At 39.9% G+C, this 27,758-nt stretch overlaps 2 protein-coding genes across 3 annotated transcripts; one reads left to right on the forward strand and one right to left on the reverse strand.

The window, feature by feature from the left end:
• Positions 1-91: 91 nt before the first annotated feature.
• fam177a1 (family with sequence similarity 177 member A1) lies at positions 92-3,003 on the reverse strand. Its single transcript, XM_062439732.1, has 5 exons — positions 2,879-3,003; positions 1,933-2,118; positions 1,701-1,767; positions 1,514-1,611; positions 92-1,369 (listed from the first exon to the last, which is right to left on the reverse strand). Exons 1-5 carry the CDS (start codon positions 2,945-2,947, stop codon positions 1,145-1,147), a joined length of 645 nt encoding a protein of 214 aa, XP_062295716.1. The 5' UTR covers positions 2,948-3,003; the 3' UTR covers positions 92-1,144.
• A 1,111-nt stretch (positions 3,004-4,114) lies between these two features.
• Positions 4,115-27,242, forward strand: ttc7b (tetratricopeptide repeat domain 7B). 2 transcript variants are annotated; one of them, XM_062439734.1, is made up of 23 exons: positions 4,115-4,253; positions 6,579-6,733; positions 6,932-7,007; positions 7,154-7,246; positions 7,848-8,011; positions 8,716-8,837; positions 9,657-9,735; positions 10,096-10,271; positions 10,453-10,516; positions 11,193-11,330; positions 11,574-11,762; positions 11,996-12,113; positions 12,412-12,469; positions 13,011-13,083; positions 13,282-13,442; positions 13,552-13,668; positions 14,790-14,887; positions 15,437-15,766; positions 18,180-18,227; positions 21,551-21,691; positions 23,777-23,979; positions 24,614-24,687; positions 25,054-27,242. In XM_062439734.1, the coding sequence occupies exons 1-23, from the start codon at positions 4,133-4,135 to the stop codon at positions 25,199-25,201; spliced, it is 2,946 nt and encodes a 981-aa protein (XP_062295718.1). In that variant the 5' UTR covers positions 4,115-4,132; the 3' UTR covers positions 25,202-27,242. The 2 variants fall into 2 exon arrangements, with proteins under 2 accessions (XP_062295718.1, XP_062295717.1); XM_062439733.1 differs by lacking the exons at positions 15,437-15,766; positions 18,180-18,227.
• The last annotated feature ends 516 nt before the right edge of the window (positions 27,243-27,758 follow it).

Raw genomic sequence — 27,758 nt, forward strand, 5'->3', positions numbered from 1 at the left:
CCTGCGCTGCAGCTGAACAACCAGGAAACATTTCCACAAGGACACTTAAAGAAAGAACATTCGACGCACACATGAAAGTCGAAGATCATCAGACTTTTTAAAGATTTAAACCAGACTAGTTTTATTATTTAAAATTGAAAAAATGAAAATTTGCACTTCGTACAAAAAATAAATCAGTAACAACCTTCATGTGACTTGTTTTGTTTTAACCAGCCCTTATTCTGACCCTGCAACAGTAATATAAGGTAGATGCCTCTGCATGTATTGGACCTATTCATACATCAGCATGGAGGTGATGAGTATTGGAAACCAGAGATAGCAGAGTTTTCATATTTGATGAAGCTGAAACTCAAAACTGATCTGTCATGTGTTGTTTCTCTAAGTAGATGTTTTAGACACCTGATCTTATCAACTTAGAAAATGGTTAAAAACAAAAAAATACATACAGTTTATTCCCCTTTCCAATGTTTAAAACTTTAAGGCCTTATTTTATATTTCTTAATGACAGAGATGACTGTATGGCAATGAGAGGCTGAGCTGCAGAGGAGAATACAATCCCAGTGTAAACTATCAATACACTAGCTCTGACTACTGAGTCAATCACTTCCTGCTAACTATCTTTTATACCTTACAAATGCACACACCAGGTCTGGACAACAGTATCAGAGACAAGAAGCACAGAAAGAGACTGAGAGCAGAAATGATGAGGCAGCGCCATTATCAAATCTGGTTAAATTAATGACACTACTTACTTTGCATAAATATGTATATATATTTATAGATTAGGAGGATCAACAGCGTTTGTGCTTAGCTTATGAATTCAGCCAACTGACTCAACAGATGTCAGTTTAAAGTGAGTTGAGTCCAGTTATTGTTGTCCTCGTCCTACAATTAGTTAAATGATATGCGTCAGTCTTGCATATAATTATACGCTATAAACAAATGTACATTCAGGTAAAGGTAAGGCCAATGCAGCCACATGCACAGCCCTTATCAGTTTTCCCTGCGCTGAATACTAAGACCTCTTTTGACAAAATAAAAATATAGAAAAATAACAATATTGTTAATCTATACAACTAAGTTAATTAAGGTTTTGTCAACGGATAGAAATGTGTGAATGTTGAGAGGGTTTGTGTCTGAGATTTCAGGAAGGGAGTGGAGAAGGGACTTTGTTGCCGTCTGGAGTGTTGAGAGGAGATTCTGGTTGGAGCTCAAAGCTAATGTTTACAAAGGAGGCTCCGACTGCTTCTGGCTGCTCCACGGTAGCAGGGTGAGGAGCAGAGGGATCGTCCTGCTCGCCCCTCCGCTGCTCCACAAACCGACGCTCCGCCTCCTCGGCCAGACGGTCCTCCTCCTCTTCCTCCTCCTCCTGCAGGAAGACGACAGCATGAGCACACTTGTTAACAGTTAAGGTTTGTGCTCTTGCTCCTGCCTTTGTGTAAACAGATTTTTTTAGGCGTGACTTTGTTCAGGTTAACATGGGAGATTCATTTATACAGCTGGATGTATGTACCTCTTTCTTCATGCGGTAGTACTCATCAATGGCGTACTGGTATTTAGGAGTGGTGATGCCGAACAAAGAGGCCAGTCTCTCTCCCATGTAGTCACACACTGCAGGACACACATACACACAGTAAATTAAGGTAACTTCTAAAACTTGACATAAAAAACAACTTTAACTGTATACAGTAGTATTTTACCTGTGATAGTGGAGGTGGCCATTCTCCACATGTGGAACCACAAATACGGCCCCCAGGTCAGTTTGGACTGGAACACATAAAAAGAGAGACAAGACATGTTAACCACACGTCCATTGTTGAAAAATGAAAATTAATAATTAATAATGTAATATGACATCTCGAATGACTTTTTTCTTGTAAGTCCTATTCAGTAATAAGGAACAGTCCTTCAAATTTTCTGATATCAGCCTACCGAATCTACTTGAATGATGTCTTTTTTCACGTGTTCCTCTTCTTCCTCCTCTTCATCAGTGCTGTACTCCTCCATGGTCTCTCCACTGGCAAAGTAGACGATCTTACGCGGAACTTTCACCCCCTCCTTCCTGCCTGCAGAGTCACCCATCTCCACTGTCTCAAAGTCTGTCCCCCCTCCTGGACTCTGACAAAATTAAAGAATCAAATCAATATATTTAACAAACATTAAGCTTTATGTTGTTAAATTTTTCTTAAATGATCTTCAAATGTGCTGGGTATCGCCCCACTGCAAATGAGGCTGAAGTCAACTTCTGATTTGAGGACATTTAGGGGAAAAGTTAAAGCATATAACACATAAATATGACACTTACAAAACTAATATACTTACATGGGTCAAATCTGGATTCTAGAGACTTGTTAAAACACATTTTCAGATTTTTAAAACCTTTAATATATTTGTAAAAACTGAAATAACCTGGCCTAATGTGGTTTGCATGGAGAAATATAAATTGAATAAAGGTTTCAAAAATCAGAAACTGTACTAAAATGAAAGTCTGGAGTCCAGATTTGACAAGTCTGTATATAATAGTACAGAAGTTTTTGACCCAAACCTGGTTTTATGTGGATGGCCAAAAAGCAATGATATCGCTTTTTCTGTTTTCAAAAGCAAAACAAAGGTTTGTTAAACCTGACAGTGGGTTTAAACAGCGTTAAGGCTTTTGTTACGATGCCTAACACTTTTTCACAAGTGTAAGTGGTTCAAAAGCGGAGAGTCAGCCTCTAAATGATATATCATTGGTTCCCAAGTTAGCTCACTGTAGCTACTTTGTGTCTGTTGACTGATAGCTCGTCAGCTAAGGAAGTCATTCGCTATAAATCTAACAAGTCTTTGTTTTATCATTCACGTACACGAAAATACACAGAGTTGTTTCGCACGGACTAACCTTTTCAGTTTCCATAGTTTGCCCCAAGGAAACGTTGACATTAGTTAAATACAGCGACAAATCTGACATCTTAGTCGCTCCTTCTCTCTAACGACCAGCTTGTTGTTCTGACGACGCTTCCTGTCTGAGTTTTTCAGAATAAAAGCTTTTTGTAGTTTAATATTATAATATGCAGTGTGTGTGTGTGTGTGTGTGTGTGTGTGTGTGTGTGTGTGTGTGTGTGTGTGTGTGTGTGTGTGTGTGTGTGTGTGTGTGTGTGTGTTTGTGTGTGTGTGTGTGTGTGTGTGTGTGTTTGTGTGTGGTCACTGCACCTCATAATATAAATTCACGTCTGTTATAATATTCAGTTGCGTGGTCAATGCATTGCATATTAATAAAAACTCAGTTCTATCATGATATATGGGGTGCAGTCACTGCACTGCATTGGTTTACCCTGATATTTTTTACCTTGCCCTCAACCTATCTCAGCCCTCATGCCTAAACCTAACTAACCCAACCAACACAAGGCGATACCAGTTAGTGGAAGAGTAGTGTGGGTCGTGACTTTGCCTTCGGGAGGGGGACAAAGTCACGACAATATATTTATTGTATAAATGTGCAATGGGCAGTGAGATGGTTAGGGTTAGGGTTAGATGTCGTGTGATACAGATGTTGATGCTATGTAGACTTTTGTTTTACCGGTTTTAGACTGTTATTCAGTCAGCTCATGTGAGGCAATGGTGCCATCTGCTGGTATAGCTAGAAACACACACACACACACACACACACACACACACACACACACACACACACACACACACACACACACACACACACACACACACACACACACACACACACACACACATCCTACATTTGCCACCTGAATATGATCTTATACAAAATAATAATAATAATAATAATAATGCTGTCATTATAATTAATTGCCCACTGAATATACTGTTTACTATATTGTATATTGATAATTGTATAATTCTTTCTTCTCGGATATAATTTAGGATTAGTTAATTCTGTGTATTTTTGAAAGTTATGCAGTACAACAACAACAACAACAACAACAGCAACAACAACAATAACAAGTCAGACTCGTCATATTTGTAAATATATTTGTTCAATAAAGATGATTATGATAATAATAATTAAAGCTTTATTTCTAAAGTTGTGACCGGAAGCTGTGTCTGTCGTCTGCGTCAGCTTGACGCTGCTACGTAGTGGACTGTGAGGGATCCTCTCCTGAGGTGTTTTGGTCCCAAAATGACAGCGAGGAAGTCTGGCTCACGTCTGGAGACGGAGATAGAGCGGTGCCGTTCAGAGTGCCAGTGGGATAAGATACCGGAGTTAGTGCGGCAGCTTTCGGCTAAACTAATATCAAACGGTAAGAAAGATGTGCGTTCATTCAGTGTGTTACTGGGCCTCCTCCCCGGTGTGAGCCTCGGTGTTTCCTGACAGAGGCAGTCGGTGTGGGGAGCTCCACAACACAGCGCCAGTTATCTAAGAAAGGTCGAGAGAGAACCTTGTGTTTTTTCACCGTGGGTATTACCACTTTTTGGGCTGTTTTGGCGTGTATGTACTGAGATACTCTGATGATAAGACATGGCGAACTCACTCTATCTGTAGTTCCTCTCTGACAGCTCTCTCTCTCTCTCTCTCTCTCTCTCTCTCTCTCTCTCTCTCTCTCTCTCTCTCTCTCTCTCTCTCTCTCTCTCTCTCTCTCTCCCCTTTCACAAATCTGTCATTATACATTATACAAGCGTTGTCTTGATTTGACTTGTACTACAAGTTTCGCTCATCGTTGACATACAACAACAAACACATTGGTTCACCTCTTTGGCCACCACCATCTAATTTACCAATGGAGGGCAAATAACAACACGTCTATTTAATGCAATTAAAAACAGCCTCTATTGGATTTTATTGATGCCGAATTTACCAGAACAATCTAGATCTTAATATGCATTAACATTTGTTCCATGATGCGCACACGTTTGGCAAAGCAGCAGCACATTTAAAACTGGCCGATTTCTTACTGTGGTTTGGTGTAGCAGGTCGCTTCGTGACTGCTGCTTGTTATCTGTCAAAGTCTCTGCTGATGCTGAACGATTAAAATGAAAAAATGCTGTCAGCCACAAGGTCATCAATCTGAAAGTGAAGCCATGTTCTATTTGTTATCTGTGTTTCATTATGATGCCTACTTGTTTCCTGTTGTTGTATTATTGGCACACATGTTGTTAGTCTTTCTATAAATATAGTTATGTATTACTATAGTTATGTAAAACATAAAAGGGATGACAAGGAGAGACATACAAGCAGCAAATACAGACTTGTGTATTCAACAGGAGATCAATAATGGAACACAGAGAAATTAAACTATAAGAGATTAAATGTATTGATTACTGAAAGCAAAGAGACAAAAATCAAACAAAACTAATAATCAAAGTTTGTAGCACTTTTCTCCTCTGCTGCTGGTGTGTATGCACTCCATCTTCCCACCGCTGCAAATAGCTGAGGAGGGGTTGGGTAATGCATTTCATTACCATAAAGACTTTCAGTGTGATCGATCTGCCGTGTGGCAGTGTAATGCAGTTATTAAAGGTAAGCTTCAGCAGCCAAACACCAGTTGCAGAGACATTACTTCAGAAAGCAGAGGCCAAACATTAAAAGCTCTATCTCATTGGAGACAAACACAAAGGTGAAAGTGAGTAACTGTAGCCGATTGCTCCTGTTCCATCGAGTATATGCTTGATGATGCCAGTTACTTCAAAGACTTCTGTGAGTGAAAGACCTTTGTCTTTAACTTAGATCAACGTCTGCTGATATTCAGTGGAAACATTTCAGACAAATTTGACAATATTTCTGGTTTTATATCCTGACCTTCATGTTTGGATTGAATAAATGTGATTATTGTAATAGAATAAATATAAATAATTTAGTATTTTCTTTAGTTATGTATCTTACTCTTTCAGTCCATTTCTAAAGGCTCTGAGAAAAGCTGCTAGTATGGAATGTAATTTGGCTCTGGTCAGGATTACTGGTCGTTTCACCTTTTGAACCTATAAGAACACACACAATTTAGAAGATTGTTAAGGCTATACATAATTCTAGCTGGTATGTTAATAAGCACAGCAGGGGCAGTGTTTCATTGTCAGTTTTAGACCTCAGAAGTGATGTAGATTGATCGTAGATTTGCGTTAGTGGTATGTGCAACTACTCATATTGCCCTTAGATTTAATTATAATTTTCCTTAGATTGGTTGTAGATTGGTTGTTTTAAACTGTCCAATTGATCCAAGCCTGTTAAATGGCTGTGGACCAATAGGTTTGCTGTAGATTAGAACCCAATGAATAGCTCATTGCACAGATATCAGTATTGGAGAGTTTTGTCAGCCAATTAATGACAGGAAATTGAAGTATAGAATAACCAAAAACGTGCTGAAACAGTGTCTATTATCTATTCTATAGACAGTTCAACAGAGACTCGTGTCAAGTTCATTTTTCTACTGTAAAATGTCCTGTTCTATACATTTCTTGGTTGCTGTCACAAAAAACACACCAAAATTGTTCATTCATGTTATCGTTATTAGATTTTTTAAAACTCTCATGTATCAATATTTGTATCAGCGTCAGAAATCCTATATTGGTCAGGCTATACTGTAGATTCATGATTATTGTTCTTATCATATTCTTTGTGTGTGTGTGTGTAGATGACCTCGGGGAGCTGTTGTTGGGGGAATGCAAGCTTCAGACGTACCTCAAGGAGAATCCAATCAAGCAGGGATCCAGTCCAAGGGGCCAGCGACCTAAACTGGTGGAGGTCAGGAAACACCTGACTGCTGCTCTGGACAGAGGAAACCTCAAGGTAACTACAGATGGAGGGATGAACTGAATACCTGACTTGGTTTTATAGACACTTTGTAAAGTATTATCACAAACTGATATCTGTTCCTATCAGATCATTTGGTGCCAAAGAACAGTGACCCATGCAAGCTTTTCATAATCAAATTAGTTTTTGTTTTTACCATTTTGACCTTTCAAACCTATGTGTCCTGTCTTCTAGGCTGACTACATCCAGGAAGCGAGTCTGCTCATGGCCAAACTCTCCTATGTGGAGGGAGAATACAGAGACGCTTTAGGTAGCACACACTCCCCTGCTTTATTAATATTTTATTTATACTTTACTGTGTGATTTTATTAATTAAAAAAGTGCAGCTGATTGTATGTGTAAAATATTAGAGTATCAATTGAAATATTCATTGATCCATAACTGATATATTGACAGGTCACTACAGTAGGGTGAACATGGACGACATGCAGCTGGGCGGAGCTCCTGTGTACAGGCTGTCTATGATAGCAGAGGCTTACGCTACTAAAGGTAAAAACACACAAACACACACAAAACCCAATCATCATTTTATGTTTCATGCCCTTCTTAACCTGACCTCACCTGCCAGCAATCCAGTCTGCTCTAATCTTCTCTGCAGTACTGCTTTGCACCACATGGTGGCAGTACAGTGTCACTGCTGATCAACAGTGGTGGGATAAACAGCAATAACTAAGCAAAAATGCCCTCATACACACATCAAACATCTCTGTTTGTCTTTAAATAATTTATATTTAGGTGGCATTATCCTTTATTATTGTCATTCTTCTATATTTTGTGTGACAGAGTAGAATTTCTCTGGCCAGTTGAACTCAACTAAATGCAACCAGTCATTTTATGATTGATAAAATATCAATGTGCTGCCTATAAATGATTGATTATGTTTTGAATTGACCTGGTTTGCTTGATATCATCTACAATGGGTATAAACAAAATTAGAAAAAAGTTAGAATAGAAGATGATCTTTCCACAGTGTACAAAAACTGCACAGACAATTGTACCAAAAATATGAAACTCTGTATTTCTTCATCCTCGGTCACACTCTCTTTTCCTCCGTCAACCTAATTGCTCTCTCTCCCTCTTTCTCCCTCAGGTCTATGTCTAGAGAAAGTCCCGACTGCCTCTCCATCTCTGTCCAATAAGAACACTGGCTCTCCTTCGTCCAACAGGAGCACAACGGGTCGAGACCAGGAAATCATCACCTGCTATGAGAAATCTGGAGACATCGCTCTGCTGTACCTACAGGAGGCTGAGAAGGTGTGTGTGTGTGTGTGTGTGTGTGTGTGACTGTTTCAGTGCATTAAATTGACACAGTTGTCTGATAATTACTTAGTGCAGTGTTTGCCAAATATCTCATCAGCGTGTGAACTCCCATGTGCTGTGCAATCCCTGTGGGCGTGCGATGAATTTTCTGCTGACAGTTTGCTAGTCTGACTAATGCATCACCGCCCATGATGGCCAACTGACAAACAAATCTCTTCCTCTTTATTGAAGAACGTCTGTCAGGGTGACTGAGCTGACAAGAATAAACTGCATAAATAATGAACAAATAAATAGTTTAAGGAGCCTGTTTGAATCTTGTGAATTCTTACATTTATAAAAGGATATCAGGGACAGTTTTTCCTGTGGGGAATTTATCCTCAAGAATTGTACACACAAGCACAAATTTGATCAGTCTGAAGGCTGACAGTTCTCATCATAGCACCGGCAATCTGAGAGACATTACTGTTATTAATAATTAATAAAAACATAGCTGGTAGACAGATTAAAACTGAGGTAAGCTTGTTATTTTTAGTTAGTTTTGTTTCAGTCTTTATGCAGCAGCTGTGCATCAAAGATGAAAACCAACCATTTGCATTGCTATTTAAACATACTGTAACCACAGTGACATAATTGACAGGTCTGTGACCGTTCCTTGCCTTTTGATTTCTTACTTTATCTCTGTATGTCTGTCTCTGCAGGCGTTATCAGCTGGAATTCAGAACCGCAGCCCAAAGCCCGGCCCAGCGGCCCAGGACCAGGAACTGGGCTATTTCCTGGAGACGGGCCTACAGAGAGCCCACGTCATTCACTTCAAGAATGGGTAAGAGAGAGCAAGACAGGTGATGATGGTGAGATACAGGCAGTGGATGAGGGAGAGAAACGAAAAGACATGGAGTGACCAGATAATCAAATATCAGTCATAACAAAGCCACAAAAAAAGACCAAATTCGGATAAAAAACTATTATTTTTGTATTTATATCCACTGTCCTTAAATATTGAACTGTTTTGAAGTTAAGAGCTGTGTGTCCAAACAGAAATCAAGAACAACTCTCTCTCCGGAGGACACTTTCCACCCACTTCACAGTTACAGTATGACAAAACTGCTGACACGTTGATAAAATCAGAAAAGTGTGAACACGTAAGTCATGTACAGAGTAGAGTTGTTGTTTTTCAAACAGCAGAGATGGTTCCAGGGCCATATCAGCTCTTTGTGGTCTTTCCCCCAATAGAAGCTCATTGGGTTTTTTTTGTTTTGTTTTGTGTTTCTCAGTGTCAGAGGTAGGAAAGAGAGGAAACTTAAAAAATCCCTATTCATTGTTATGGTGTCGGTTAATCACACAGGAAGTGATTAATTCAGACTTTGAATTGATTTCACCCACATCACATAACAACTTTTAAAGATCATTTGGAGCAGCCTGTATTCTAAATTTCCTAGCACAGCCTGAGATATCTAAAATAAATACAAATAATGATCAAAGTCCGTCATATTAAGACAGATTTTTGCTGTGTCATCTTTGAAACTGGTACAAAGAAACGCTACACACACTTTCTCATTCACGTAAATGGGAAGTACTTTACACATGCTACAGACTCTGACATGGGTTTTTTCACTCCTGTTTTCTGTCTTAATTGCCATAGCAACCTGACACATGGTGTGGGCCGATTTCGAGAGATTCTTCGGGCTATTGAGACGAGAACCACCCAGAACCTGCGCATGGTGAGAGCTTACTTAAACATGATGGTGTTACCCCTCTAATACCCAATTATTTAGATAATGTCTCAATCTGTACAATGTTAATATTTCCAAATTGTTAAAAAAAACAAAAACAAAACCTTTAACGAATATTAAGGGAAAACCTAAATCTTAAAAAAACATTTATAAAGACAATTTCTACCACTGTATAGACTATAATCTGGACTCTTTATTCATCATGTACAAACAAGATCAAATATTAATCCTAAATACTGTATAATAGAAGCAAAGTAGGCCCCAAGTAAACAGACTGCGCTGTTGATGCCAGATTATATTTGCCAAATGTGTATATGTGTGTGTGTGTGTGCGTGTGTGTGCTTGTAGACCATTGCCAGACAGCTTGCAGAGATCTTGCTCAGAGGAATGTGCGAACAGAGTTACTGGTCTCCTCTGGAAGACCCGCCCACCGTGTCACCATTGGATGATCACACACGGCAAGGACACACTCACAGCAAGAACTACAGCCTAAGTCGACGCCCACGGATGTACTCGGGAGAGAAGTAAGTGATAATGTGTGTTTGTTGATGCTTCACTGCGAATAGAATGGAACATGGCCAACAAGGCTCCAAAAGTATGTCGTTGCCAGTGTACTTTCTCCATCTTCTCTCTGTCACCATATATTTTTTTCTATTTCTATTTCTCTTTCCAACTCCATCTTTGACGCAATTTTTCCTCTCTCAGTCTGTTTTGTCCTCAGGAGAACACAGAAGAAGCTTTGCTGCTGCTCCTCATCAGTGAGTCCATGGTAAGACCCAACACTCAGTGGAAAATATTTCACACTAGGGCTGTGTGATATGACATAAAATCACATATCCGGTCATTTTATATCCCGATAAGGATACGTAGATAACGATATAGCACATTTTCTGTATATTTAATCAATGAATAGTTTCTGGTCCGTGTCCTTGTGTACTCTTCTTGGAATATTTCTCACAAAGCCTTTATTTCACTTACAGTAACAAAACAAGTGTAGTGTAGGAGTACTTTACCCTTTACAATCTCTCCTCTGCTCCGCTGTGTGCTGCACACACAGGACTCAGCCCCGCCTGCAGTGAAACACAGAGAGCAGAGGAGAGTAGTGCCACCGGAAACAACAGCAAAACGTAGTAGAGACTCTCACAGAGCTGTAATGAAACAAGTGCACATATATTAGGTAAATAACATAAATAAACATAGTCTCTACTGCGTTTTGCTGTCATTTATGGTCGTGCTACTCTCCTCTGCACTCTGTGTTTCAACATGGGCACAGCGGAGCAGAGGAGAGACAGTGAACCAGGTGAAACACTCAAGTTGACCACAGCTACACTTGTAATGTTACCGTAAGTGCAGTAAAAGTTTCATGTTTAATAAGCCAAGAAGAGTTAGTTTTGGAACTGAGAGTTGCTTCCATATTAATATCTTTTGATTGTGTGTTTTTTCAGGCTAACCGTGACGCTGTCCTCAGCAGGATCCCTGAACACAATAACGATCGTATCATCAGCCTGCAGTCTGCCTCTGTGGTGTACGACCTGCTGACTATAGCTCTGGGCAGGAGAGGGCAGTACGAGATGCTGTCAGAGGTCAGTGTAACCTCAGTGGACTACATGGTCACAGTCATGGTTCTGAATACATAATAAAGCAATAATAGTGACTGTGAAAAGTGATAAAGCTGTTGTACACGCACATGGGATTAATGTACACTTAAGTTCTTTATCACATCCCCGAACAAATAAACTTTTTATTACAATATAATCTGCTCTACAACCAGATGAAGTTTACAGGTACTTTAATAACACTAATAAAATGTGTCCTAATATCTCCAGTGTTTGGAGAGGGCTATGAAGTTTGCCTTTGAGGAGTTCCATCTTTGGTACCAGCTCGCCCTGTCGCTAATGGCAGCAGGGAAATCAGCCCGAGCCGTTAAAGTTCTTAAGGAGTGCATTCGTCTAAAGCCTGATGACCCCACCATCCCACTGCTGGCTGTTAAACTGTGTATCGGACCCCTGCACTGGGTAAGAGCCACCATGTAGCTTTTAATTCAAACACAGCTTGATGTGTGTCGATATGCCTAAATCACAGATGGAGTTTTGGTGAGGTTGGCTTCTGTGCATATACACTGTCAGATAAATCAGTTTTATCTGGTAAAGCCCAACTGGTCACCTTTGTATTCTTATGTTATACCTTCATTATATCCTATATCTTTTTCTCCATTCTATCTCTTTATGCGTCTTTCTACTCAATCCAGTTGGATGAGGGGGAGTGCTTCGCAAAGGTGGTGGTTGACATGGGGGAGAAAGCTGCTGAGTTCAGAGCCAAAGGCTTCTTGGCTATTGGACTAGTTTACAGCCTCAAAGCCACTGATGGTAAGTGTGTATTTGTGTGTTGAGCCTTACAAGACACATAATGATAATCCCTGATTGGGACCCTTTGTTGTTTCTCACTTAGAAAGTGTTGTGTTAAAGTAGAAGATTTGAGCTTGTCCAACCTAGTGTGAATGATCTCTATCCAATGTTGTCACATGCAGATACATCAAGACTTGAATGACTCCCTTAAATATAGTTTTATTATTCACTGATTGTTGTGCCTCTTGTACTAATACAAAGTGTAGCTGACTGCGTTCTATCTGTGTCTTTTTGTCTCTGCCTCTTCGCGCCTCTTCAGCATCATTGCGAAGCACACAGGAGGACTACCAGAGGAAAGCTTTGGGAGCCTTCCAAAGGTTGGAACTGAGCCATCCTTCTCTCCGTTTTCTCTTTTACACCCCTCTTTCCCTCAATCTGATTGTCACAGCACAAACTCCTTTTTTGCAGTCTAAAAAAATAAGTAATGTTTTAAAGCTACCACCCTACCAGGCTATTCATTTGGCCTTACGTCTGCCTGTACAGCTTGTCATCTGTGCACACAGTATTTAACTTGGCACTAATTTCTGTCCTCAGGCAACCTCCCTCTATAAACATGTTCCAATAGTGATGGTTATATTAGAACAAGACTGTAATGCACATATACTTAGAACATAAGAACTGTTTGTGTACATGCGGTTGTACTTTATCACATGGTAAATATGTCCTGTCATGCTGCTCACACTTTCTTTTCATTGATATGGTGTTATAGTTGTTACTTGTGTCTACATGTTTAAATATCCTGTGGTTACTATTACTTTTCTTTTATGGGTTTTGATACTGCAATTTCCCATACAGGACTCTTTTTTTGATATTCAGCTTGTCTGATCATAAACCCTCTCTTTCTCTGTCTCTCTGTAGAGCTCAGAGTCTGTCTCCTACTGACCATCTAGCAGCCTTCTACTTGGCACTGCAGCTGGCTGTGTCCAGACAGGTAACACAACATATAATCACCATAATCACTATGCACATGTCAAAACCACGGAAGCTTGAGGTGTGAATACCAGACGGTGAAAGTCAGCAACTATCGAGGAATTATACATCTGTCACTTTCGCATGGTGCTTTTTATCCCAACTGTAGTGAAAACCTGTAGTTTTTTTTATATGTGTGTGTTTGTATCTGTGTGTGTAGATTCCCGAGGCACTAGGCTATGTCCGACAGGCGTTGCAACTTCAAGGGGATGATGTTCACTCCCTTCATCTGCTGGCCCTGCTGCTCTCGGCACAGAAACACTACCACGACGGTCTCAATATTATAGAGATGGCCTTGTCCGAGTACCCCGAGAACTTCAAGTAAGACACAGCAACACTTGATTTAAAGCACATACATACAAAGAGTCCTTTTTTTCTGTTTCACTGCATTGAGATCAGCTGACTGTGTGTGTGTGTTATTGTGTTCTAGTCTGCTGTATACAAAGGTGAAGTTGGAGACAATGTGCAGAAGCCCAGAGGAAGCTCTGCTTACCTGTAAACACATGCTGCAGATATGGAAGAGCTTTTACAACCTCACCAACCCCAGGTACACACACACTCCCCAAATGCAAATACCAACCCGGATGTTTGTGTTGGTTTAATCTTAATCCATCGTTAGTTTATGTAAAAAGCTCTTAGTAACTACTTGCTAGATTTACTGAATCTGATTGCACCATTGAAACTTGAGGAATGTCTTAGCTAGTAAAGTAAAGTAAATCGGTTGCTAGGAAACATCCGTAGAGCTGTCCAAAGATAAATATGGTTTTCAGTATTAAAAGTGTTCATGCAGTTTAGAATTAGGGGGAATATCCAATTATACTAACCTAATTAATGCTATTTAATCATTCAGTCTCATGTTATTGGATTAACTTTTTGTTATTCAATTTATACTTATTATTACACAACAATTGGATGTTTTATAATAGCATTTAAACAAGTACATTATCAAGCTTAGTCCTGTATGATAGTTTGTTCAATTAGCTATGTAGTGGTTACTCCTTGCAGTTACTGGGTGTAAATACTCAACTCTGTATAAGAACTAGCTTGTGTGGTGTCACCTGTGTTCATGTACTTATGTGTAAATGTCCACTTGCTTACTGGTGCTCGCCTTAAATGTAATTTTAACATGTGCACCTATAAGCATGAAATATGACATCACAAGTTTAGAGCCAATCGTGGTTCATTATATAACTTACACAAGTGTGATGTAGAAACATGAAGCCTCCAGTGCACATGCACAGAAAACCGACTTTACAGTGAAGTAATAGATATCTTTTTTCAAAAATGTAAAATAAACCCTAACATTCTGGATTATTCTATAAGGGGGGAAAGTAGCTGTAATCTTAAGGGTTTCAATGAGGTGAATAAATGTATTGGTGTAAAAGCCATATCAGATGTAAATGATTATGCCACACAGAGTATCTTTATATATTTTAAAAGATGTCTGGAGGGGATCTTTCATCTAATACTGTTCTTACAGACTGTAAGAAAACAAAAGGGTAACAAAGAAACAATGTAATGCTATTAGGTCTCTCTTTTGGCAACCATGTTTGCTTTGCAGCCCGAGCAATACAAAAACAATCGAGCACAGGGATTGTTTTGTCTGCGTGTGTGTGTATCTGTGCCCGTGTGTACATACGTGTGTGTGTGTGTGTGTTTCTGTGGCAGCGATTCGGGGCGTGGCAGCAGTTTGTTGGATAGAGCCATAGCAGACAGAAGACAGCTCAATGCCATGACTCTGCCTGACTTCAGTGACCCTGATACTGGTAGGCACACACATACACACACACTCATATACAAGGTTTCCGCCCCCACCTACTCCTCAGGGACCCTCAGCACCCATCCAGTGAGACTAATCCAGTTGTGCTAATCTTTTTTCAGTAAACATACGTTCACACACTGATTATTTTCTCTCATGTATCATGTGTCTTTTTAGGGGAAGTCACTTATTGTCAATGATGTTTTAAGGGCATCAAAACAGAGAGATTGCTTTCTCTTTATTCTTTCCATTTGGAGCCAGTCTTTTTGGTAACTACAGGTATCAAAGCAAAATGTGCCTACCTCTCTGCCCTAATTTGCCTTTTCTTTTGTTTAGTGATTTCTGGTCCAACCTTGTTTTTCTATCTTGATTTAGTTTGTCTGATTTGACAGGTTGTTCCATTACTGTATCTATCAGTTACTATGTTATTAGCCATTACAGTCACAAAAGATGGACAACAAGCGACTTATGTTTCTTTCCTTTCTTTATTCCTTGATTAATGTCACTTATTTGTGTTTTCCTGTTTTTGTTGTTGTTGTTGTTGTTGTTTTTTTAGCCTCAGGTTCTTCCTCTTCTTACTCTGGTTCTGAACCCATCTCCCCGTCCACCATATCCACCTTCTCCTCCCTGTTCTCCTCCCCTTCCTGCCCTTCCTCCCCCTACTCCTCTTCCTCCCCCTACTCCCCATACTCCCCCTACTCCCCCTACTCCCTTTCCTCCACTCTCTTCGTCTTTCAACCTCCTCCTCTCCCTCCTCCCAAAAACCCTTCCTCCCACCCTCCTTCCCCTCCTACCATTTCTCCTCCTCCTTCTCCTGCTGCGCCCACCAAGACCAGGACTCACTCCTTTTGCAGCCACTCCACTCTGCGCCAGCTCTCCTCCAATTGTAATCTGCCACTGCGTCCACTCGGCCTGTAGCATGGTGTGGAGAGTGACCTAAAAGAACACAATGAGTTTATGGGAGATTGGCTTATTTTCTTAACTTGGATGTTATGTAAAGAGAACATTCCTGGCATACGTGCTTCTTTGTTGATCATAGATATTTATTCACTGGCAATATCAAAAGCAGGAAGATAAACCTTTCATAATGGAGTCAAAACTGAAAAATAAACCCATCCACTTGCTGAGCAACTTGGTTTAGAAGTAGGACTTTTTAGCTTTAAACTCTTTAGTCCAAACCACAACAGAAGTTATCTCAAGGGACTTTGTTACATGGAGCAGGTCTAGACTGAACTCTTTATTTACAGAGAGCCAACATTCCCCCAATGAGCAGCATTTGGAGGAGAAACTCCCCTTTAAGGAAGAAACCTTGAGCTCTGGGTGAGCGGCCTTCTGCCTTCCGGTTGGGTTGAGAGAGAAGGATGGAAAGGAGATAGAGACACAGAGAAGCACAGCGACAACATCAATAATAACAATAACAACAAGCTGTTGTTAAGTCCGCTGTTGCCTTGAGTACAGCCTTTACTTCGTGTGGAAATTGTGACAAAGTGATCTCACATGAACTATACAAACAGTATAGCCCACCATGTTATTGTCTTGTCATAGGACTGGGAGCGTCTGTTGTTAGGTAAACCTGTCAGTGGTTGGTGTGTTAAGTTTCATAGCTTCTGTCTCTGATTGTGTCTCGAGTACAAGTTCAGTACCTCAGTGTGTGAGTCTGCTGGACGAATCAGAGCCTTCAGTCTTTTGAGACCAGGATTCTCAAATACTACCTCACAGATCATGGTAGTGCAACTAAGACTGTCTGTAACTTTTGCTTGAATAGTGGCTAGAAGTTGCAGCTTTTAGTTTAATGTTTAGCTAGATTTTAAACTAATGGAAAAGAGCCATAAAGTATGTGAAGTAACTTATTAATGTGAGTTTTTACAGCAGTATTTGTGCAAATGTTGGTAAATATTTGCCAAACAAAGCTACTGGTCATATCAAATCAAGCAAGTCAGCAACGACAAAACCTTCCTTAGTGTATAGAACTGAGTTGAATTGAGAGTTTGTGAGTTTCATTTCTTATGAATTCTACTTTTCATTTGTAAGAGGAAGAATCTACCAGGGACACGTGGATCATTCTTGTAATTTTCTCATTACTCAGCAAGTAAGACGAGCAACGAGCTGATGTCCCAAAAACTCAATATGACCAACCAGATTGTAGACAAGGTGAATCGTGACGTTTGAATGGTTTAAACCTCACAAGCATGTTTCCAACTACGCTCACTAACCTTTATGTGATGAGTTTTGGATGTGCTTCGTAGTCACACATAGTTATCTAGAAGTAGATCATCTGTGCATGTACACGTGTATAAACTGATGCTTCGGTTGTGGATCAGAGTGCACTTGTGCTGCAGTGGCTTTTCTGAATTACTCAGGTGAACGTGCACCTGTGACCCCCTGCTCACTTCAACAACACTTCAAATAATCACTCACAATGCAGACAGAATTTAGAGATCAATGAGGATCCTTTTTTTCCCCTTATTAAAACAAATAATTTTTCACTTAATAATGCATCACTGTCTCCTCAGATCTATCTCCCCGTCTCTCGGCCATTTGTCTCTTGTTATTTGTCCTACTTTGCATCTTCCTCTCTCTCTCTCTCTCACTCTCTCTCTTTGTCTCTATGAGGTTTTTTCACTTCAGCCAACTTTCATTTGTCTTGATTCCCAGTTCCAACCTTATGTTGTCTTTCCTTGTTGCCATCTATTCCACTAATGATGTTTGCACTGAATAATAACGGTTGTTATTCAGTTAAATAATTTAGCTCCTTTCTTTCTTTCTTTTTTTTTTTGTTTCTTCTCCAGAACACGATTTTTCTCTGCCAGCTGGACATTGTTTAAATTTGTGATTACAAGTCCAGCAAAACTGTGAATAATACTGAAAATAACTGGACTGTTTCTTGGTGTAATTAATAGATAAATCAGTCTAGTTTAAGCTCCATATCGAATGTGTGGTGTTACCGAGGCTGGTCATAAAAATCAAAGAAACTGCACATCTCATTAGGTATAATGTACAAAATGATGAACCTCTCACATATTTCTTCTTTATTAAGCTTTATGGTATTTATTTCCCATAAAGATGCAGATTGTTTACTTGGTTTAAAAAGTATAAGTGGAAGCATCTCTTTTGATGTGGTCTAAGAATAAATTCTCCTTGTGCTCTACACTTCTTCTTTTGGGAATCTTATGTTCTTCTTTTTTTAATCATAAGGCTTTTGGATATCTATCTTCTTTCTCAGTCTTCTTCCTCTCTGTCACTCATTAACGATCGTCTTTCTTTTTTTTTTTCCTCCTTATCCCTTCGTTTTTTTCAAGGCGGCCTTCAGGACGCCAATCTTGGTTTTTCCTCCATGTTTTCTGTTTGTAAGTAGCCATCTAACCTCCATCTGATCTTACTTTTTTTTTTCCCATCCATCGCTCCGTCCATCCATCGGGTCCCTGTCGGCCTGTTTTTTCTCTCGACGAGGTTCGGATATATGTACGATATCTGGGCGATGAAGAAAATATGTACATACATCCTTTGCTTTTACTTGAAGTCGGCAAGCCAGTTACCAGGAGAATTGTACCAATTTTTTCTTGCTGGTTGTTTATGATTTAAAGGAATACAGTGACTAAGATGAACACACAAGAATACACACTCATTGCATTTTGTCTCATAAGAAATGATCACAGAAAGCCACAAAGCAGAATATTGCTGGGGTAATATTGTTCAATCAGTGATACATATAGCAGCTTTCTTATGGCCCATTACACTGAACGCTGTTAGATCTGTTAGATTGCTTTATAACAAAAGAAGAAGTGGTGATAATGCTGCTTTTTCCTGCACAATAGGAGGTACAGTAAAAGGCAGAGGAAACACTTCCAACATCTTTCTCAGTGAACGGAGGAGAGATAATGTGACACCAGAAAGGCAGACGAGAAGCTGCTTCCTACATGTGACACTGATCATCTGAGATGTGCGGTCATAATATTGACACAAATACTGCCTGATCTCAATTTTCACGCTGCCGTCATAATTAGTTAGCCATGATAGATTGATATGTAACAAGCCATTGTGGAATGCTTGTACGGAAGAATTAAATAAATGCATGTGTTTTTAAGATTTAGTCAGTTTACCTACATTCAAGCATATTGTACATACTCTATGAATATAAGATTAACTGTCAATCATTTGGCAACTGTAGGAATGTGCATTATACGTACTGGAAACTCCCACTAACCAGCTTAAGGTGTGGTGATTAGCTGCATTCATTTCTATAAGTCAGTGTATTCCTTTAATTCAGTCAGCAGCTTTCGTGCATGTGTTGCTTGAATCGTCAAACAATTTAAGAACAAGTCCCAATTTTTAGATGTCACAGAGTGAAACTTTGAGGGATTGACTTGCATATTGTTAGGGGCACAAAATGGCAAAAGTGAAAGCAATCCATATGAAAATGCCACTTCTCTACCTCTCTCTCTCTCTGTCTGAGTAATGGCTGACTGTTCAGCAGAGTCGCACTTTCTCTCTTAGTCTTAAAGAGATGCACCTCAGTGTTTATGTGAGGATTGTAATTCAGAAAGAAAACAGAGGATGAATGGAAACTGAAAATGCAGCTGAAACATCTGTAAGTGTAATTCATTTTGGAATTTTCAACCTGAATGTCTTTGTATGTGCTGTAATAGACTGAGCTGCTGCAGCTACATTACTCCTCACAAAGTGCCCTTCAAAGCAGGCTACTCAACTTTAAATGCGTGTGTGTGTGTGTGTGTGAGAGAGAGAGAGAGAGAGAGAGAGAGAGAGAGAGAGAGAGAGAGAGAGAGAGAGAGAGAGAGAGAGAGAGAGAGAGAGAGAGAGAGAGAGAGAGAGAGAGAAGAGAGAGAGAGAGAGAGAGAGAGAGAGAGAGAGAGAGAGAGAGAGAGAGAGAGAGAGAGACGAGAGAGAGAGAGAGAGAGAGAGAGAGATTATCCTCTTGTCATTTTCCTAAATCCACTTATTAGGAACACACCACTCTTCTTCCTCTCTTGCTCGCTCGCTCACACACACACACACACACACACACACACATAGCTTGAATATTCAAATCTTTTCTCTTTAGCTCACGTATCTAATACACATGGGCCATTTTCTGTTCCTTAATACACACACACGCACACACACACAGACACAGACACACACACACACACACACACACACACACACACACACACACATTACTGTTATATCAATGTAGAGGAAGGAGAGAGAGTATTTGGGGGTTTAGACCACGCCATGGGAAACCAGACTAATTATGAAAAGAGGACAGGAAATCTTCTTTTTATTAGAGTAAAGATTTGATTCCAGCTAGCTGCAACCTCCAGTCATTTTTAATGGTAGTATGTAATACGTAGGATATAGACAGCATATCCTCAGGTTATCTAATCTCTACGTTGTAACTAAGGAGACAGAATTAAGTCTAGCACTGCCTTTAGATCAGAAGTTATTGTTTACTCATCTTCTTAAGAAAGTGCAGCTGCAGGTATGTGCAAAAATGCTACTTAATAGAGAGAGATGTTTTTTTGAGAAGAAAACATATATATAAATATATATTCTTTAATATTAATCACAATTAAATTTGCACACACAGAACAGACCATAGTGGATTAAAAAAAGAATAATTATTTATTATTAACAGAACCTTTACAGGCAGTTTTGATTGATTATTTATATTATGTCAATGAACTTCAAACATCTTGTATATTGCCATTGTTTTGAATCTTTAGTGGAAAAAAATCCAGCGTTTCAGTCAGAATGTGTGATGACAATATGGGGGGGAAAAATGCACTACTTTAAAGAGATATTACACCTAAATTTGATCCTTAGAGTATACAGCACTTGCCCCTTAAAGGTGCTTCTAAAAACTTTGGCTTCTCTTCTGTCCATCTGTATGCTCAGCATGTTCTAAACACTCTTTATATTGGAAAATGTGGCTAAACAGTCTGAAGTCTCTGGCAACATACCATATTTAGCCGTGTTTTGGCTAAACAATGAGAGTTTGGACCATGCTGAGCATATGGAGGAACAGCAGAGAAGAGGATTATGCTTCAGGTTTGAAGTTTCGTTGAGGAAGTTTTGGTCATTATTTAGTTATACGCAGGACATTACTTCGACGGATGTGAAAAATTGTGGAAAACAAGAAGGGAGTTGATACAATGTTTTGCTTTCACAGACCTGCAGCGTGCATCTGCAGCTCCAGCGCAATGGCCATTTTGCGTCCCCTCAACAACCCGAAAGTCATTTCAACGAGACCAAATCAGAGCGACGCCTCTTTCAATCACTAATCAGCAGAGTGCAGAGTGATGCAGTGTTCATGCATGGTGGTGCAGAGATTAATTCATGTTAACCTGGTTAATCCAGGGTCATAACTCTGTGTGTGGAATGGTGTGGACTGATTAAAGGCTTTAACGCAGGAACAGAATACTCAACGCCATGGTGCGCCGACAGTCTCGAGCTTTTTATTTCACCCAGACAGCACCGATGTCACTCACGGGTTCTTCTTTTTTCTCGCTGAAGTTGAGGTCAGTGAGTGAAATGATTTGCTGTGGTGTTTGGTTGGAATAAAAGCGAGCACTGTGGCACATGGCTGCATAACGCTGCTTCAGTGATAAGACCGTCTCTTACGTCCAGGAGACGCTGCGTAGGCCTGACTGTTTGTTTCTGCTCCTTTCAGGTTCAGTGCACGCTACATCTATAGCAGCCAGTCGTGTGGAGCAAGCTCTGTCTGAGGTAGCCTCCTCCCTGCAGAGCAGCGCCCCCAAACATGGACCCATGCATCCCTGGATGACGTTGGCTCAGATCTGGCTGCACGCAGGTATGAGCGCTCACATCAAATGCACATATCAGTATCAGTCAGACTCTCTCTCTCTATATATATATATATATACATATATATACGTATATATATATATATATATATACGTATATATATAGCTTCACAGCTGATTGACAAGCTGATAATAAGACACAGCAATTGTAGAGCAAAGATTACATAAAGAAAAGGAACAAAAACAATAAAGGAACAAAAATGAAGAACAAATTACAAAGAAATAATTGAGGCCCATGCACGCAAGAGAAAATAACAATGATAAAAAAGTAAAAACAAACCTGAAAAAAGTAACATAAATAAGAAAAATAAAAGGTCAGATTGAATATGAATAACATAAAATAAAGTAGAACAAACATTTAAAACATCGACACAAATCAAATAAAAATAGAATAAAAAAAGACTTCTTAACAATTCTTAATCAAAAGCCAGGTTGAACAGGAAGTTTTGAGTTAACTTGTAAACATTTTGACACTTTTGCTTTATTTTTGTGATCTTTAACAGGTTGTAGAGAGGGGGAATATACATGGTATTTCCTGTCTGCAGCCACCATTTTGATTCTGATGATACTTCAGAAGAGAATTTATTTTTATTTTTATTTTTGTGAAAAAAATGTGAGCATCACCTTCATGTGACTCTGTGGTTTTGATAAGCATCACCTCCAGGCAGCTGCAAGCCACATGTTGGTAACTTTACAAAAACTCACCTGCTACATGCCCTATGTTCATCTAGACTTTTTTTTAATGCCTCAGCTTGAAAATCTGTTGAGGTTCATGTGCCTGCATCAGGCAACACACACTGTAACCAACTGTAAACGGTAACATGTAGGTCATGTAATACTTAATTGACTCTATTAGTTAAAAATAACTAGCTAAAATTTGATGTTGATCAGTGTTTCTGATTGATGTTTCTGAAGCTATATCAGTTTTTTGTAGCTTTTGATACTTTCAGAGTGGTAAAAATGTGTTAAATCATTCTCTCTACAGTATATTTAATTGACAGATGACATTTTGTTGACGAGGCTTATAGAAAAATACCTTTCCCTATAGAAAAATGCAAAATAAAATGTTTGCTGGTAGTAACTAAAAAGCTGTATTTGCATTTTCGTTATGAATACTCCTGTTACTCCTAAACCACCAAATACCAAAATGTAACATCCTGATTAACCGGTCAGCTGTCGTTTGTGGTTATTGTGTAACTTGTTTTGTCTCCTCTCATTGTGACACACATGATCTTCCTCCTAGTCATAGTTGGATGTTCTCTCATTAGCTTGCAGGAGCGGTTTGACGAGATTTTACATGCACACCAGATTTTATTTCCTTTAGGAAAACTTAAGCCCTGATTCTCATTTCTGCGTGGACAGCAGACACTCGTAGATGCAAACATAAGCAGACTGAATGAAGAGTGTACATAAACAGATGCAGACACTTTGCACATACATACACACACACACACACACACACACACAAACATAGACGGAGGTTGTTTGTGCTTCTGTTTATCTATCCAGCTGCTTCCTGTCAGAGGGGGTCATTTCCAGCTCGGCGACGCAGCTAATGTAATCATCCAATCACAGGACAGACAGGCAGACAGTTCGAACTCGTTTCCTCTCTCCGCCTCAGTCTCTCTGTTTGTCATTCTGTCTTCATCCCAGCAACACACTGAATGCTTTAATTGACCGTATTAAAGATAATCTCTGAGGATGAACATCTTATTTATGTTATTAGAGGAAAGACATTTGAAAACAAATGTGCTCCTCTCTACTCTTTTTCTGCTTGTCTCTCTTTTGCACTTTTAAATGATTTCTCCATCAATCATGCTTTCTGTTTGCTGCTCTTTAATCATTTTAATTAAACTCAAATCACAAAAGAAAGGATGGATGATAGCCGCGATGGGTTTACAGGAAATGCAGCCTTACATTTATCAGATAGAAGTTACTGACGTTATCTCACTCGTTTACAGCAAAAACTGCATATTTTAATCAAACAAAAAGGAAAACCTGTTGCACTGGTTTAGTTTGTTCATCTCAGAGTCAAACACTAACATTCTGGCTTATCCTCGTCTCTCCTGCAGCTGAGGTGTACATTGGCATGTCCAAGCCCGCCGAGGCCTCGGCCTGCACGCAGGAGGCCTCCAACCTCTTCCCCACATCCCACAATGTGCTGTACATGAAGGGCCAGATAGCCGAGCTGAGGGGCAACATAGACGAGGCCAAGCGCTGGTACGAGGAAGCCCTGTCCATCAACCCGACGCACGTCAAGACCATGCAGAGACTGGTAACCCACAAAAACACTGATGATCTCCTTCTTGCTCTGTCCTTGTGTTTTGTCTCCTGGGAACATTACAGATCTTCTATCTGCCCGCAGTGTCTGCAGCGCCTGAGGCTTTGTGTGTTTTTTTTTTTCTGTATTTAGCCATAATCCTGTGAGACTTTCTGTCTCTTTCTCTCTCTCTTTCTATACACTCCTCTATGTCTCTCATACTGGCTCTCTGCCGCTGTTTGCACATCCACTTGAAGGTGTCACCATTAACCAGGACTGTCCTGTCCCAGTTAGCGTGTAGAAGTGACTTTTAAAACCCTCAGAGTCACAGTGCTGAATTTCCAAATACATAAATAAAAGTGCACGTACAAAATCACAAAATAAGTAGTACATTTTAAACCACTATTGTATCCCTACATTCATTTAACTTGCCTTGTACCCATATTCTTACATCTAGTTGGTTTCACTGATTCAATGCTGAAGTACAATATATATTATTTAGCAAGAAATACAAAAAGAAATGAGGGAAAAGTGAGCTGTAATAACTTAGTAATTCCCATGAAGTTAGTTTCTAGTGTCTGAAATAAAGTGAATTTGAATGCACAGGAATACATAAACGTATTATTAACAGTCTTGTTTTTCTCCACAGGGTCTGATTCTCCACCAGCTGCAGCGCTACAGTCTGTCTGAAAAAGTCCTGAGGGATGCTGTTCAGGTCAACAGGTAGGTGTGTGTGTCCGTGTCCGTGTGTGTTTGTGCCAGTTTAATGTTCTTTTTTTGGTCATTTTTGTACATTTAATTGTAATATTTCCTTCTTTTGCTTATCCTCTTTTATCTCCTTTCCTGTTTCCTCCTTTCCTTACCTCTCTTGTTTTTCTCTTCTTCTTCCTCCCCTCCTTTCCTCTTCTAATTTCCTCCCTTCTCCACTTATTTCACCTCTCCTCTACTTTCTTTCCATCTCCTCTTCTTCACTCCCCATCTTATCTCCTTTCCTGTCCTTGCTTATTTTTTTTTCTCTTTCCTCTCCTCCCCACCCTTTTTCTGTCCTCTTCATTCACCTCTCCTCTGTTTCTCTCTCTCTCTCCTCAGTACGGCTCATGATGTGTGGAACAGCCTTGGAGAGGTGTTGCAGGCTCAGGGCAACGCTGCCGCTGCCACAGAGTGTTTCCTCACTGCCTTGGAGCTGGAGGCCAGCAGCCCCATTCTGCCGTTCACCATCATACCCAGAGCACTATGAGACACACACTCACTCATTCACACACACACACAAACACACACACACACGCACACAAATATAGCCTAAGTACTGTAGCACAGTGGCACGAATGATGGACCTGCAAGCTGCACACACCCCATACACACACACACACACACACAGCATGTCTGCATGCCACTTGCACAACGTTTAACTGCCATACCCTCAGACACACACTCACACACACTATATACAAATACATATGATACAAATAAACATTCATACATACTTCACCACCCGCCCACCCGCCCAACCTTCCCACAATTCTTTGCTGTGCCCCCAACCTCATTATGATGCTGCAGCTGAAGTTGAAATGATGCACCCTCGGCATGTCTGTTGCCATTCTGCTGTGTGTGTGTGTGTGTGTATGTGCTCGCGTGTGTTGAGCTGCACTTTTCGTGTGCCTGTTTTGTGTCCGTGCATGTACACCCATAGCTGTGTATGTGTGCCAACATGTGGCCTGTGCATACTTGTGTCTACTCGTATGTGATTTGTAGAAAGATGTATGTGTTTTGTCCCATTTTAATGATGTAAATAAGATCCAATTTAAGTTACTGCTCTGGCAATGGTTTACATTTTGTTTACATGTTACTTCCTCCAAAAACTCACTCAAACACACACACAAACACTCACGCATGCACACACAGTTTATTTTCACTAAGGGTAAATCCAACAACATAATGATCATGGGCAGGTAAACGGTTTTCTTTAGAAGCCAGACAGTACTGATAATCTTCATTCAGTCAAACAAAAACCTCACACACACACACACACACGTTCACTTGTTGCTGTTTATATAGAGAGGATCACAGTTACTGTACGGCTGCCTCAGGACGGCCAGTTCCTAGGAATTTACTGGAGCACTGACAGACATGATCAACAGATTACTGAAGAATAAATCAATTTGTAAAGTCTAATGCCAAAACGTGGGCTGCATTTATACAGGAGAAAGCTTTTCCTGGAGTTTTAAATTAAAGGACATTTTATCTTCCATGCAAAGCCTTGACAAGCTCCTTTGTGTTTTATATTTCCATGGCATTCTAGGATTATACAAAGTCTTTCAATTTCCCCTTAGGAATCATTTAAAGTTTAAGGAATAACTTTCTTTTCTTATTTGCCAAGAGTGAGAGAGGACAAGCTACAGCCAGCAGCTAGTTAGCTTAGCACCAAGGCGGGAGTAAGGGAAACTAGCCCAATTCTGTCCAAAGGTTAAAAAAAAATACACTTAGTAGCTAAGTAAAGTTAATTTATACAAAAAAAAAAACCAGACCGGTCAAACAAACACAATAAAATGTGTTAGGTAGTGAGCTTTACAGCTGCTAGTAGGGAGCAGCTTTTGTTATCTTCAGATCCATGCTAGCTGTTTCCCCTAGCCTTTATGCTAGGCTAAGCTAACTAGCTGCTGGCTGTAGCTTCATATTTTGCATACAGACATAAGATTTTCTTTTCTCTTGTCAAGAAAGAGAATAAGCATATTTCATTAAATGTTGAATGATAACTTTAAAACAAATCCCCTCTCTGAAGCATGAGCAGCAGTAGCCAAACAAACAAGTGCCACTGACAAAAACTCGGAACAGAAACCCAATAATTTTGAGTTTCATGTAAAATGATGGAACTCCTCTGTATTATTCATATTAAAAACTGTAATTATGGACAAGAGTAAAACCAGACTCCCTGTTGTGTGTAAATGCAACCGCAGTGATAGTTGTCTTTATGTCCTGTCACAGTCATGTTAAATACTAGATGAATATAGTTATTTTTTCTTTTTTGAGTATATAAATACAAAATGATTTATTGTTGTATATTTGATTGTTCCATGTGTATTATTATTATTGTTATAATTTTAGAAAGTAAATTATACTTCTATTTTCTGGAAAGCGATGTTACAGAGACACTGTAGGAGGAATGAGAGGTGGATGTGAGCTCAGCTGGTGAGTCCTTTGTGCTGTAAATGAATGCCTGAAATTAGGATGATAATGATGATGATGATGATGATGAGGATAATAAAAGTGGACAAAATCAAGCATATATTACTCATGTGTTTGTTCTTTTCAACATATAAACCTTTGTTTCAGCCATCATACAGTATTTGTGTGTGTGTGTGTGTGTGTGTGTGTGTGTGTGTGTGTGTGTGTGTGTGTGTGTGTGTGTGTGTGTGTGTGCGTGCGCGCGCGCGTGCGTGCGTGCGTGCGTGCGTGTGCGTTGTTCCCCCCGGCTGTGACCTCAGGGCCAGAGGTGTGTGTTACTTTCTCAGGTGTGTCGTCCTTTGTGTGTGTGTTTTATCAGGATTACAGCGCTGACAGGCTTTATCCTGGAGTGTCAGGAAGCCACTGATCAGTCTTTCACACACACACACACACACACTAGACACCACAGCCCCCCCACTACTGAGTTCCCTGCTGGATTCTTGGGTATCAGTGACAGTCAGTTCTCTTTTAAAGGTCATGGCCTAGTCCCAAACATGTACTCTACATGGGGGCCAATATTGGTATTTGATTACAAACTGATCATACAACTTGTGAGTATTAAGCTGAGGACT

This window comes from Scomber scombrus, chromosome 19, assembly GCF_963691925.1.
Source record: "Scomber scombrus chromosome 19, fScoSco1.1, whole genome shotgun sequence".
NCBI lineage: Eukaryota > Metazoa > Chordata > Actinopteri > Scombriformes > Scombridae > Scomber > Scomber scombrus.

Bases quoted from the DNA above. Each gene is read 5' to 3' on its own strand.
- fam177a1 (XM_062439732.1), bottom strand. From the start codon at position 2,947: ATGTCAGATTTGTCGCTGTATTTAACTAATGTCAACGTTTCCTTGGGG. The intron at 1,768-1,932 runs GTAGGCTGATAT...TATGTGTTCCAG, and splicing joins ACATCATTCAAGTAGATTCG to TCCAAACTGACCTGGGGGCC. The intron at 1,612-1,700 runs GTAAAATACTAC...TGTGTCCTGCAG, and splicing joins GGCCACCTCCACTATCACAG to TGTGTGACTACATGGGAGAG.
- ttc7b (XM_062439734.1), top strand. From the start codon at position 4,133: ATGACAGCGAGGAAGTCTGGCTCACGTCTGGAGACGGAGATAGAGCGG. The intron at 11,763-11,995 runs GTAAGAGCCACC...TACTCAATCCAG, and splicing joins GTATCGGACCCCTGCACTGG to TTGGATGAGGGGGAGTGCTT. The intron at 13,443-13,551 runs GTAAGACACAGC...ATTGTGTTCTAG, and splicing joins GAGTACCCCGAGAACTTCAA to TCTGCTGTATACAAAGGTGA.